Raw genomic sequence first — 12,587 nt, forward strand, 5'->3', positions numbered from 1 at the left:
GAAAGAGGGGCGAGGGGAGTGGAGCTAATGTCGGGGTGTCGGGATTCCGGACACGAACTGGGCATTCGCAGCAGGAGCAGCAGAAGAAGGAGCAGGAGGAGGAGCAGCGAGCTGCGAAGGAGCGGAGGGCTACAAAGGAGGAGACAAGGGGGGGGAGGAGGCCGACAGAAGGCGTGAGCGCGACAAAAAGCAGGCATGGAGGTCGTAAAGAGGAAAAAATGCAAGGTGGAAGCAAGCTCAGAGTCCGCCATAGCTGCCTGATATTCATTGCTTTAATCGCAAGGAGAAGAAGACGAAGAAGATGAAGAAGAAAGCAGGGAGCGAGAACGACAATCGTCTCTCCCAACACTGCATATATTGCTTGCATGCTACACAACCCTCCTGATCTTCCACCCGCCATGTCTTCCTCCCCCCCTTCGTATCCCCTCCACGCTCCTCTCCAGCCCTCCTCCATGCCTCTCGGTACTTTCTCTCTCACTCCCTCTTTCTCCCTCCCCTCCAGATCAATCGATCTCTCCTACCCCCTCCTTCCAGCTCTCCTCCATGACCCTTGGACGCCTTCCCATCGCACTTCCACCCCACCATCCTCCCCATGCCTTACCTCGATCATTCCGCTCCTTAGTCGCATTTCACGTTCTAGATTTGCACATCTTAGCTGCTTCCTCCCTCTCTTCTAGCCTTTTTAACCAGAGCCGCTTCCTTTCATTTACGACTTCGCCTCAAGGATGTCTAGTAATGACGACTCAACCCTCGTACACCAAAATTTCGGGTCGATCGTACTCAAATGGGCGCAGCCTGTCACGATTGTTCACGACCGCAAACCTTTACTTTTAGAACCATTCACTATAAATTGTTCTCAAAGTTTTAGATCGTTGTGGTGAGCCTAAGGCCAGCCGTGGCCGGCTTATGCTGTTGGGGCTGAAAAATTAACACGTACACTATAAATGAAAGTAACGTCGCCTTTGGCGACGATCGCTCCATGTAACGCTGCTGAGATAAACGTGATAACCAATTACAATCGCAAATATAGACTTCCAAACAAAATCATTCTGGCAAAAGGCTCCTTTGCCTTAAGAGAGAGAGAGAGAGAGAGAGAGAGAGAGAGAGTTTTACCTTGCACTAATTATTGTAATGCTGTTATGCAGGAGATGGAAGCTCTTTATATTCCGCATTGTGGCATGCCTGTGCTGGGCTTGCAAGTTCTCTTGCACATGTCGGAAGCAAGGCTGTCTATTGTCCGCAAGGGCACATGGAGCAGGTAGTCATATGCTTTCTTATCTTAATCTTTTTTACTAGTTCTGCAACAACACAAGGATTCTTCAGCTCAAAAATGTAATTGAAACTTGCAGATAGCAGCTTCCATGAACCAGGCTGGTGCAGATCACCACATGCCGTCGTACAATCTGCCATCTCTCCTTTTATGCTGTGTTCTTGGCCTTGAACTCAAGGTACCAATCTGATATACAAGACCAGTCATATGCATAACTCGAGTTGACATTTTGAAGCTGAATGTACTACCTGTTGAGAAGATGTAAAACGAGCTCTATTCTGATCAGAAAATGGTATAAACATGAACGTTGGTGGTAACCTAGTTCAGGCAAGCTTTCAGAATATGTAGTGGATGTGTTAATCTTCTAAAGCAATACATATTTTGTATTAAGCAAAATCACAACATGTCTGAACAGGCGGATCCTGAAACTGATGAAGTTTATGCACAATATACCCTACTGCCTGAGTCTGAGGTAACTTCAGATCCTCTGACTGTAAATAATATATTTTGCAAGTTTGAACGTGTGAAGGTTCTCCTAAACCATGCATTCTCTTGTACAAAAAAAGTTGTATGCTTACTGTTAGGGAAGTGAATGATTTCATGCCCAAGAAAACAGAAACGATTATCAAAGTAAGTGGGTGAACCAGATTTAGGTCTAATTTTCTTGTAAACAGCAAGAGATCTTACCAGCAACTTCTTTTATTAGGGCCAGTAGTAGCTATAGCCAGTCAGCAAAGCTCATAATATACAAAGTACAAGTGCACTGCTTTGGATGGGAGGATTTTGAGAGCAGCACGGTGATGTATGGCCAGCCTGAAGTGCCACGTCCAAGGACCGGTAGAGCTCTAACCGGAAGATGTCAGTAAACAATTGACTTAAAATCAGCTGATGGAGGGCCTGTGGCAACTCTCTTTCACCCAGACTAAAAGCCATGCACTGTCTAAGATGATAATGTGCCGGAGTGGCACCCAAATGCAAATCTGAGTTTGCTATACCCACAGGTTACGTCAAGGAACTTGGAAGTGCTCCACACGGCCTCGAGTGTGGAAGAATAAAGGCGAGTTCAGCCAATGACAAGCCTCCATATTACATGGAAAGTTGCAATGTAAGCAAGTGTGAAAGCAAATGGCCTGTTGGGTCAGCCTTCCAGAAGCAAAGTAGCAACACTGCCTAGTTAGCACCCGCGCTCACATAGTTAACTCACAAGTAACAAGGGACCAAGAGCCTACTCCTCTTACTGCATACAAGAGGGCTGTTATGTGTCATGTAGTGTGAACCAGGTCCACCAAAAGCAGAAAATAGGGGATGTTTTTGGGGGGGTGAGGCATGAGAGATGCTGAATATGAGCATGCTGGAGGCATGCTGCTGCTCAACGCTACCCCAATGCAAGTAGTAAGGCTGACCAGCAAGGCATGAGAGATGCTGAATATGAGCATGCTGGAGGCATGCTGCTGCTCAATGCTACCCCATTGCAAGTAGTAAGGATGACCAGCAAAGCCCTATGTGGGATGCAAAGATGGCAACCATCTGGGATAAAAGCTCGATAAAAGACACATAGCACGAAGCTACAAAGACACAAGGGATCTGGCAAAGTGCAAAGAAAACACGGAGAAGGGGGAGGTGCACTTGTCATGTTGTAAAGTAGCACATAAGCTCATAATATAGGTATCTTTTTAGGGGTCCATTCACAGACTTACAGGAAGGGGGGAAGGGTTTTGTAACCGAGGGGAAGGGGTGGATGATTGTAAGGAAAGTTAGGGGGTATAGTGTATTATTTTGGAGTGGTGAATGTACTTGCAACTACACATTATATTAGGTGAACCCCTTTGAAAGATACTTACATAGCACACAAAGTAAGCTAATTGCTGAGATTGCATAGGCAAAAGGTGTCACACATTAAACAATAGGCTAGAAAACTAAGAAGCTGCCACACATCACATACCTTGGGCAAAGCGTTTGAGGTCGTTAAACATTTAAAATACTAGGGTATTGAAATTCCAGCAAATTACCCATGGCACACTATGCTTTTGAGAACAAATGGAACCAAGGGGGCATCCACAAATGGCACATTAGATCATATGTCAAACCAAGATCCTTATGACGGGGTGGGTCCTCGACATATGAGCATGGTTCCAAAGATGGGAGGTTGCTGGTGTTGGACTTACCTTTTAAGAAATGAAGTTGAAAATTATTGGTCACCATTTGCCGGATAGTCTACACAGACAAAAGAGGCCCCCAAATAGTCCAAGTTTGAGTACTGCTGTGCACACATTGATCCCTGATGCATAGAGGAGTAAATGTGGCCACACTCATACACTCCAATCTCATCTCAGGCCTGGTGCATAGGGGAGTAAATGTAGCCACAATCACAATCATAGACACCAATCTCATCTCAGGCTTGACATGCCATAACCTTGATCCGTACTAGGTCCTAGTGAGGCTGGATCCTGGGTGGTCCAATGCCCACCTTTGTACCCTCTCTGATCATAATGAGGTAGAGACGGAGGAGTGCATGCTTCTCTTTTGTTCCGCAGATTTGCGCGTCAGACAGAAGACTTAGTACGAACACATCTTACGTGGATCTCATCGCCTGTCAGACACACTTCCATAACCCATGACACTTGGCAGAATGATCGGTGTTTTCTTTGCAAGGGTGTGCACCCATTGGAATCAGCTTCTTAGCTCAAGCTCAGGCTAGATCAAGGTCTTTGCTCTCTGATCTATACTGTATATCTGAATGCTCTTCTATCTACAGCATACGCGCATGTCTTGAATTATTGGTACCCCATTTTACTGTACTTGGGCACTTGTACCTTTCATGCTTTTGATTTTTCTTTTGTATTCATGAGTGGGTCCCATAGACCAAAATATGGTCTCCAGTGGACGAAAATAGAATCTCTCTCTCTCTTCCCCCAACCTTGGACGATCAAACAAAGGTTGTTTTAGCAAGGCCGCAGGTCCCAGAGTGAGTCTTCTACCCTGGTATTGGGAATGGGACCACGGTGCAAGCCCTTTTCTTTGCATCCCATTATTTGACTAGTTTAAGGTTGCAAGCAGAATGTCTTGGCGGCTATCGTAAGGTGGTGTGGCATAAGATTCTTCTTCGATAATCTCTCTGCATTGAAAGATCAAAGGGCACATATACCTGCATTTTGACTCCATCTAATTTCCTACAGATGGTGCCTTGTAAGTGCAGATATGGCAACACCATGGGCAAATGATTTAGTCAATCTCTCGTCTGCTTGTGTTGATCCTCAGACACTGCCATCCATCGTATTCAAACCTTATGAAGAGAGCTTGCAAAAACTTTTGAAGCCTTTGTTTCTGCAGATGCTGCAGTACCATAGAACTCTTGTTCACGTGTGGCATCATATTCACATTGTAACTTGCATTTTAGGATGGGAACTCATCCTGGGTGTGCTCAAGACAGCCCAGAAGATAAGGACATATACTTGATGCTTTTCATGTAAGGTTAGTATGATCTTGAGTTTCTTCCACATTGCCTGCAGACACAGTTGATCTCTCATCGAAATTGGCCGCTTTCAGATGGCATTGCCTGTGAACTTTAAAGAGACTTATTGCTGCCATGTTTTGATCCATCCCTTACATTTGTCATTCTATATATATTTACAAAGAAAGGCGTGGATTGTTTGGATGCCTTCGTAAAAAGTTTAATCATATATCATCTCTTATTGAACATTAAATTGTTGTCTTTATCTGAGTGCCACGTTTTTGCAACAATGCTGCACGTCAATGGTTTGTAACTTTTTCCTAATCCTGATTTTGTTGGGGTCCAATGCAGGCAAGTGATAATTTGGCAGAGCTCAAGCAGGACTCAGAATCCTTCGTAGAAAATGGACTTCGTGTGTTTTGTAAAACACTAACGCCTTCTGACACCAGTACACATGGAGGGTTTTCTGTTCCCAAGAAAGCTGCAAAAGAATGTCTTCCTCCTCTAGTGAGTATCTTGATATACTTGGAAAAGAGCTAAATCTTGTGGAAAGGAATGTGTGCAGTTTCAGTAAGTACCTGTCAAGTCTGAATGGTTCGCAGATTGACCAAGCTATCTATTCTTGTTCAGTTAGGTATTATCTGGTCTATCTTGAATCATGAAGGATGCAGGATGCACTCTATTGTTCTGATGACAGGAATGGCAATGCAGGATTATTCCCAAGAGCCTCCCGCGCAAGAGCTGGCTATGAAGGACCTGCATGGAATTGATTGGAAATTTCGTCACATTTACCGCGGTATAAAAACCATTTTGGTCCATGTCTCTTGGTGACACCCATGCTTCCTTTTGTGGTAGGTTCAACAGAACTCAAATAAGGTTAACACTTACGCAGGTTTTCCAAAAAGGCATCTTCTTACAACAGGATGGAGTGTTTTTGTTAGTGAAAAGAGGCTTGTTGCTGGAGATACTGTCATATTTATAAGGTTGGATCTTTAGCTTTGGATTTTTCTGAGTATCTAATAACCGACTTTAAATAAATAGCTGATGGATACGTTTTGAGGGTGTTGTAAAGACTAATTGAGGGTGTATTGTCTGCATATTTAGGCTTCAGAAAGAATATACTGATGGCATTCGTGTACTGGATGATAGAGGTGAAAATGGGGAGATGAGGATTGGTATAAGACGTGCATTTCGCCATCATACTACTGTACCATCAGCTGTTTTATCCAGTCATAGTATGCAGATGGGTGTACTGGCTGCAGCTGCACACGCCATATCTACTAAAACTCTGTTTAAGATATTTTACAATCCCAGGTACAGTACAGTTGCCAACCCTGGTTCATGGGAAAGTTTGGACTCTTCAAGCTTTTGTACTATGCAGTCTCTAGGCAATCAAATCTGCATCTGGTAAGCATAGGATAAATGTTATCTCATAGTTTTCTGGTTTTTGAGCAGGACAAGTTCTTTGAACTTTGTTATTTCTTTCAGCAATTATCTTCAGGCCCTTAAGAACACGTTCTGCACAGGAACACGTGTCAAAATCAGTGCCCTGACAGAACAAAGGTATCATTTCATATTTTCATTCCAAGCTTAAGAATTGCACAATGTACCTTTTATGAGCTGACGTAGTTTCATAAAATGAATTACCTTCTAGAAACTCAGGAACTGTCATTGGAATCAAGGAGATAGACTCTGGAAGATGGCCTGGATCAAAATGGCGGTCCATCAAGGTTTTTTCCCTCTTTCATCACAATCGATATTGTTCTACAAATGGTGTAAACAAACATTAACGTTCTCCATTACTCTGAACAAAACACAGGTTGATTGGGATGATAAGTCCAGAGATTTCCAAGAGAGGGTTTCCCCCTGGGATATTGAACCTGTTATTATTCCCTCAGCAATGGACCTCAGAACACGAACTCGATCAAAACGCCATAGATCCTACTCTGCAGCAGAAGATTGTGGTTCTGGTAAGGACAGCTACAGTCTCTGCCCACATGCTTTTCGAGGTGATGGTGATATTTGTTTTGCATATGCTTCCATAACTAATATGCCTATTTATCATCATCAGCTGGAAACAGGCCTTCAAGGAACAGTTGTAGATCCAGTTTTCCAAGTCTGCTTTTAGGTCAAGTACAAGACAGATGCTTGAATGGAAATCATGCAGCTAATACTCTTGATACACCTCAAACTTTGCTCGTTGACATTCCAGGATGGCATTCTGGTGGTCAAGGGATGATTGTCATACCAGAAGTGCCCCATCTTAATGCCATCAAAAACCCAAGGGATATGGCCAATGTAACATTCGAGAGCCTTAAACTGTCTCAACAGGAATCATGCCATTCCACGTCCTGGCAGCCTGTTAAGCCCAATATTCCACACTGGAAGCAGGCTGATACATTCTTACAACCACCAAAGAGCATGCCCTGTTCCTCTTCCAACTCAGCTAGGCATTTTATTCCAAGTGATTTACAGATGTCTCTAAATGCATCAAATGCTATGCATGCATACAGAGATTCCCAAAGTGTTCTACCAACTGTGTCTTGGTCAAGTCTGCAGAATACGACCAGTGCATCAACATCTGTGTTTCCTGGCAAAGACTATGCCTGTGATTCAGGAAGAATGGATCCCGTGTGGCCACCTTTAGCCAATCATGAGACAAGTACTTTTTCAAGACATGCACATCATAATCGAAACTCTACGCACTTCTCCTTGCACTCAGTCATGGTATCATGGGATGAGGAGAATTGGGACAACAGAGATGACATGGTAAAACATGAGCCAGATTGTAAGATTTTTGGGGTGCCTTTGACAGTTGATTCTCGGGGTCCCCATAAGCAAAGGCTGATCAAGACAAACATACTGAAATCTGAAGGATGTGATTTGGTTGATCCAATGGGAAACTTTCAAACAAGCGCTACAAATGTGAAAGAATATGACTTGGTGGTAACTTCGAATCTAGCAGGGCAAGAAAGGTCTTCAACAAGTTCAGATCTTGAGTGGTCCACAAAGAACGTCCCCGGAGAGCAGCCAGTTTTCGGGCGAAGGTGCACAAAAGTAAATAACTCGTTCTCACGTCCCCATGTTTCTTCTTTCCCCACTATGAAAAGTATGCTCTATTAGAACATGAAAACAATACAAGGAGTCAGCTGTCCATGAGGCGCTGAGGAAAGCTAGGTGCTTTTTGCAGCCTGCTTGACGGGATCCCAGCTCATTGCCTAGGGACCTTTTTCTTTTGCAACTTGTGAGCATGAGAATTTCTATGTTGCATGAATGTGTTCACTTGTTCACTTGGTTATTATTGGTGTAAGCAGGTTTACAAACAGGGTAATGCAGTTGGTCGTGCCATTGATTTGGCAAGATTTACGGGATATCTTGATTTGTTTGAAGGGCTGGAGGATTTATTTAAAATACCAGCGGAATTAACACATGCACGAGGGGGGTGGCAGGTCGTCTACACAGATGAGGATGGAGATATGATGCTTGTGGGTGACGAACCATGGGAGTGAGTATATTAAAAAATATTAAGCCAACTGATAGAGTACTTGGAGCCCAAAATAACTCATAGGAGGAAGATCCATGAAGATAACATGTAGGTTGTTGTTTTTAATTTTTATGGCTGTGACTTATTTCTTGCCTGCTACATGCAGGGATTTCTGTGCCGTTGTTCTCAAGCTCTTCATTCTTTCTACTTGCGATGTACAGAAACTGTCTCTCAACAGCCAAACGATGAAGGAGAGCAGCGGCCAATTAGAGGAGACCAAAGAAATTTCATCCAGGTGCTCTGTAGGTGAGCAGGACTCTACATCACAAATGACAATAACTTGTAAGGGTGTATGATTGAAGGATGCATCTGTGCAAGCCAAAGAGAATTGGCTCATCCCCAAAAGAAGCCAAATTTTGATCATTTGAATAAGGCATTCTGGGGAGAACAAGTCACCAAAATCCCATCTCTGGTCAGACCATTGAGGTTTACACCAGGTGAGGGATGCATTGCCTGGACGATGCATTTAATGTAGGGATGAAGCAGAGGCTGAGTCAAATTGGTTTCCTTGAGCAATCAGTGGGCCTTCTTTGTGCTTGTGTACGTCACCTGAATCAGTAGCTCTTTTGACCGTCTGGTCTCCCCTGCCGTGTGGCCTTCATCCCCTCCTGTATAACCCATGTGCATGCACAGAAAATGGGACACATGCGTGCCTAAAATCGTGTCCTCTTGAAGGGTATAGAACACTTGATTGTTCCAATGTTACTACCTAGTATCCGGGCCCTGTTGATGTTATACAAATACAACCATTGACATGGTAAATCTCTAAAATACCAATTACCGCATAATACCTTGTCCCTTGTAATGTTATACACCTAGTAGTTAGTGAATAATAAGGAATAGTTTCCTGTCTTGCTACATCCGCGTACATAAAAAGCTTCCCTTAACTTGAGGCATGCAATGTCATATTCTTGATTTGTATAATGCACAAATTTTGTTTAAAAACTATTATGGTCTTCATCATATTTACATGCACTTGGCATCACAACACTATGATACCTTGTGTTTTCACATTCATTACACAACAAGACAAAGCACCTACAATGGCGTATACTCAACTTTAAAAAAAACTTACATGCGCGTCTATTTGCACGTTTATTTGTGCGTCTAGAGACTCGTGTCTAAAGATGCGTCTATAGACGTGCATATAGACGCGTAAATAGACGCTTTGTTAGAAAATTTAAAAAACAAACAGACGTATTCTTAAACGCGTTTATAGACGTATTTATAAATGGTCTTATAGACGCATTTATAGACGCGCAAATAGACGCTTGTCAAATAGACAAACGCGTATATAGACGCGTTTATAGACGGTTTGATAGACACGCTACATAATATTTTTTAAATTTTGTGTACTTGAATAGAATGTTGTGTATGTTGTGTATGCTATGTAGTTACAGGAATTTCATTTTCACATTGTGTAATTCAATTCTTACAGTCAACCGCATTTTAATAAGCACTACACAATTCTTACAGCCAACCGCATTTTAATAAGCACTCTTGCAAGCACGTCTATAGCCGATAATTACAATTTCAAATAAAATACTATAACTCCAAAACGTTTAGTTCACAAGGCATTAATTGATAGAACGTTGCACAAGAAAATTGAAAGCCAAAAAAATAAAGAGTATATAAATTCATAGCTCAAAAAAGTGCTTGTATGTACATATAGCACGAAGCTAAGCCACGTCCTGTGGCTTCAAGTACAAAAAATAAGAGGAGTGTATATATAAGAGGCACAAAGCCAAGCCAGTGGCTTTAAGTATAAAAAAGAGTAGCTAGCACTAGTTCTATGACTAATCTAAGTTCTCCACGTTCTTGCTTCTTTTTACACTCCCTTTTGCGCTTCTTTCTCCACCTCCTTTCTTGTCTTCTTTCTCGTTTTTTTGTACAGGGGACTGTAAACAAGGGATAACATATATCAATGTATGAAAAATTAAATCTTTACTTATAATATTAACATTATTTAATTACTTTTAAATGCCTCGGGTGGCGCTCCTGCAGCTTGGATACACTGCTCCTCAGTAATCAACTCGTCGTTATAGAAGTACTTCCATGTATCTCCTCTGCGATCGTAGCGGTGGTAGATTATCTCGACAGGAGTAGGGTACTTGCCCACGATATCAAGCTGCAAGATGACACAATTTGTGGAGGGGTTAGTACAAAGAAACAACCTTCTAATAAACTACATAAACAATATAATTTGAGATCGATACTTACAAATCGGGTCACCTATGATTCAACACCCCTTGCTCCAAAATGCACTCTTCCATATTGCTCCATTTGGATCTTTCGTGTCTCCACGTGTTGCAGATTGGGTTCCTTCCTCGTTGACTTCATTGCTTTCTTTCACTCACGCTTGTGAGCGGTGGTGGACGGGTTCCTTAGCGATTGACCTTCCTCGAGCCTGGCAAGCTCCGCTAGTGCATGCCTCTTAAGCGAAGATCTTTTATTACCAAGTATCGTAACAATCTTTGACTTGGCCCATTTATCTATGAATTAAACATTGGGGGGGGTTAGGATACCTAGAGCGAACAGCAGCGAGGGTCTCATCAGCCAATCTCTTTAGATGGTCTTTGTAGTGGATAAAGCAATCTCTGTAATTGTTAGCAATTACAGAGCGCATAAAGGCCATGATGTCCTTCCCCCGTGCATCCATCAAGATGCCTCCTGTCTGAGTGATGTCATAAAAGATCGTATCATCACTCGGAAGCACGTCTAAATCATCTGAATCATCCTCGTTCCCACCACCACCCCTCCCAAAGTACTGTGCCATGCATCCCCCACCGCTCTTCCTTCTACTACGCGTGCTATTGTGTCGTGTCGAGCTAGTACGTTGCCCACTCGTAGCTGGAGATTGCACGGGACTATGTGGACCACTCGTAGCTGGAGAACCGAGTCTCGACTGCATAGGAGTATGCCGACGGCTCTACGACATAGAAGGACCTCCTGATGGCATGGGGAAAGGGGCATAAGACGACATGGGGAAAGGGGCTCGACTGTGTAGCCGGATGGGCTGTGTTGACTCCGCTGGGGTAATCTCAGCTGATGTGGGGTTGGGGTGGTTTCGAGTCTGTAGTGCCGACTCCTGGGGGGTGTTTAGAGTACCCATCATGTAGCCTATAACTCCCGAGGACTGGGAGGGTGCCCCAAAAGGTTATATAACTCCTGAAAGATGGTCTCCCGAAGATCAGGTGAGCCTGAAGAGCTTGTTGGCCACATGATGAACTGGAAAAAAGGAAAAAAGAAGATTACTGATGAGCTGAGAAGAGAAAAAGAAGAGAAAGAGAGAGAAAGAGAGAGAAGGAAAGAGAGTAGAAAAGAGAGGAAAAGAGAGGAGAAAGGAGACGAAAAGAGAGGAGAAAGGAGAGGAAAAGAGAGGAGAAAAAGAGAGAAACAGTGGGGATAAAAGAGAGGAGAAAGGAGAGGAAAAGAGAGGAGAAAAAGAGTGAAAAAGTGGGAATAAAAGAGAGGAGAAAGGAGAGGAAAAGAGAGGGAAAGAGAGGATAAAGAAGAGAAGGAAAGAGAGGCAAATATAGGAAAAGAGAGAAGAAAAGAGAGGCAAATCCTTTTCTTGGAAGTGGAAGTGGAAAGGGAAAGGGAAGAGAAAAGAGAAAGGAAAGGAAAGGGAAGGGAAGAGAAGGAAAGAGAAGGGTCTAAAACTATCGGAGTGCGTCTATTAGCGCGTCTATTTTTGCGTATAACAACGCGTCTATATACGAGGCTATCTGTTTCTCAAAATAGAGTACACGTCTATAGACACGATTTTAGACGCGCTCTCAGATGCATCTATAGACACGCTCCGACAAACGGACTATTCTAAAAACTTGAAAAGGACATGCGCCCGACACAAAAGCACAACACTAGTACCAAAAACATTCGTTTCTAGGATACGACAAAGGACGAATCCAAAGAGAGCAACTTTCAAAGAAGATAACTGTAAAGAGACTTACCTTGGATATAGGTATGAAAGCTTCTTGTCCTTCTTCAAAGTTGCTTCTCTTCCTTGTTCACCCTCTTCTCTTGTGTACTTGGAGATGATTGTGTAAGCCTAGAAGTAAGTGTGGGTGCCTGGAGATAAGTGTGGGTGCTCGGAACTATGTCTGTTAATAGCAAAGCAAGCTGCACGAAGCTTAAAGTATGTGAAGAAAAGCAAAGCAAGCGCACTAAAAGTAGATTTGAAAACCACGTCTATAAGCACATGTAATTGCACGTCTATACATGCGTCTAAATACGCGTGTAATTGTGCGTCTATTACACAGAGCAGATGCGGTTTTTGATGCGCCTATAGACACGCACCATAGAATAGACAGACACGGTTT

The 12,587-nt window shown here is 43.1% G+C and overlaps 1 protein-coding gene across 1 annotated transcript; it reads left to right on the forward strand.

Annotated features, from left to right (window-relative positions):
- The first annotated feature begins 261 nt into the window (after window positions 1-261).
- LOC147888976 (auxin response factor 1-like) lies at window positions 262-9,042 on the forward strand. The gene is made up of 14 exons (XM_087392476.1): window positions 262-462; window positions 1,146-1,258; window positions 1,350-1,448; window positions 1,686-1,742; window positions 5,073-5,228; window positions 5,433-5,517; window positions 5,614-5,704; window positions 5,871-6,035; window positions 6,177-6,284; window positions 6,376-6,451; window positions 6,541-6,691; window positions 6,793-7,778; window positions 8,036-8,226; window positions 8,372-9,042. Exons 1-14 carry the CDS (start codon window positions 366-368, stop codon window positions 8,559-8,561), a joined length of 2,565 nt encoding a protein of 854 aa, XP_087248602.1. The 5' UTR covers window positions 262-365; the 3' UTR covers window positions 8,562-9,042.
- Window positions 9,043-12,587: the final 3,545 nt, after the last annotated feature.

The sequence above is a fragment of the Dipteris shenzhenensis genome, chromosome 21 (assembly GCF_047967505.1).
Source record: "Dipteris shenzhenensis isolate YYH24624 ecotype China chromosome 21, Dip_SZ_1.0, whole genome shotgun sequence".
NCBI lineage: Eukaryota > Viridiplantae > Streptophyta > Polypodiopsida > Gleicheniales > Dipteridaceae > Dipteris > Dipteris shenzhenensis.

Coding starts and splice junctions, on each gene's coding strand:
- LOC147888976 (XM_087392476.1), top strand. CDS start 366: ATGCTACACAACCCTCCTGATCTTCCACCCGCCATGTCTTCCTCCCCC. Junction 5,705..5,870: donor GATACTGTCATATTTATAAG/GTTGGATCTTTA, acceptor ACTGGATGATAG/AGGTGAAAATGGGGAGATGA. Junction 6,692..6,792: donor AGCAGAAGATTGTGGTTCTG/GTAAGGACAGCT, acceptor TATCATCATCAG/CTGGAAACAGGCCTTCAAGG.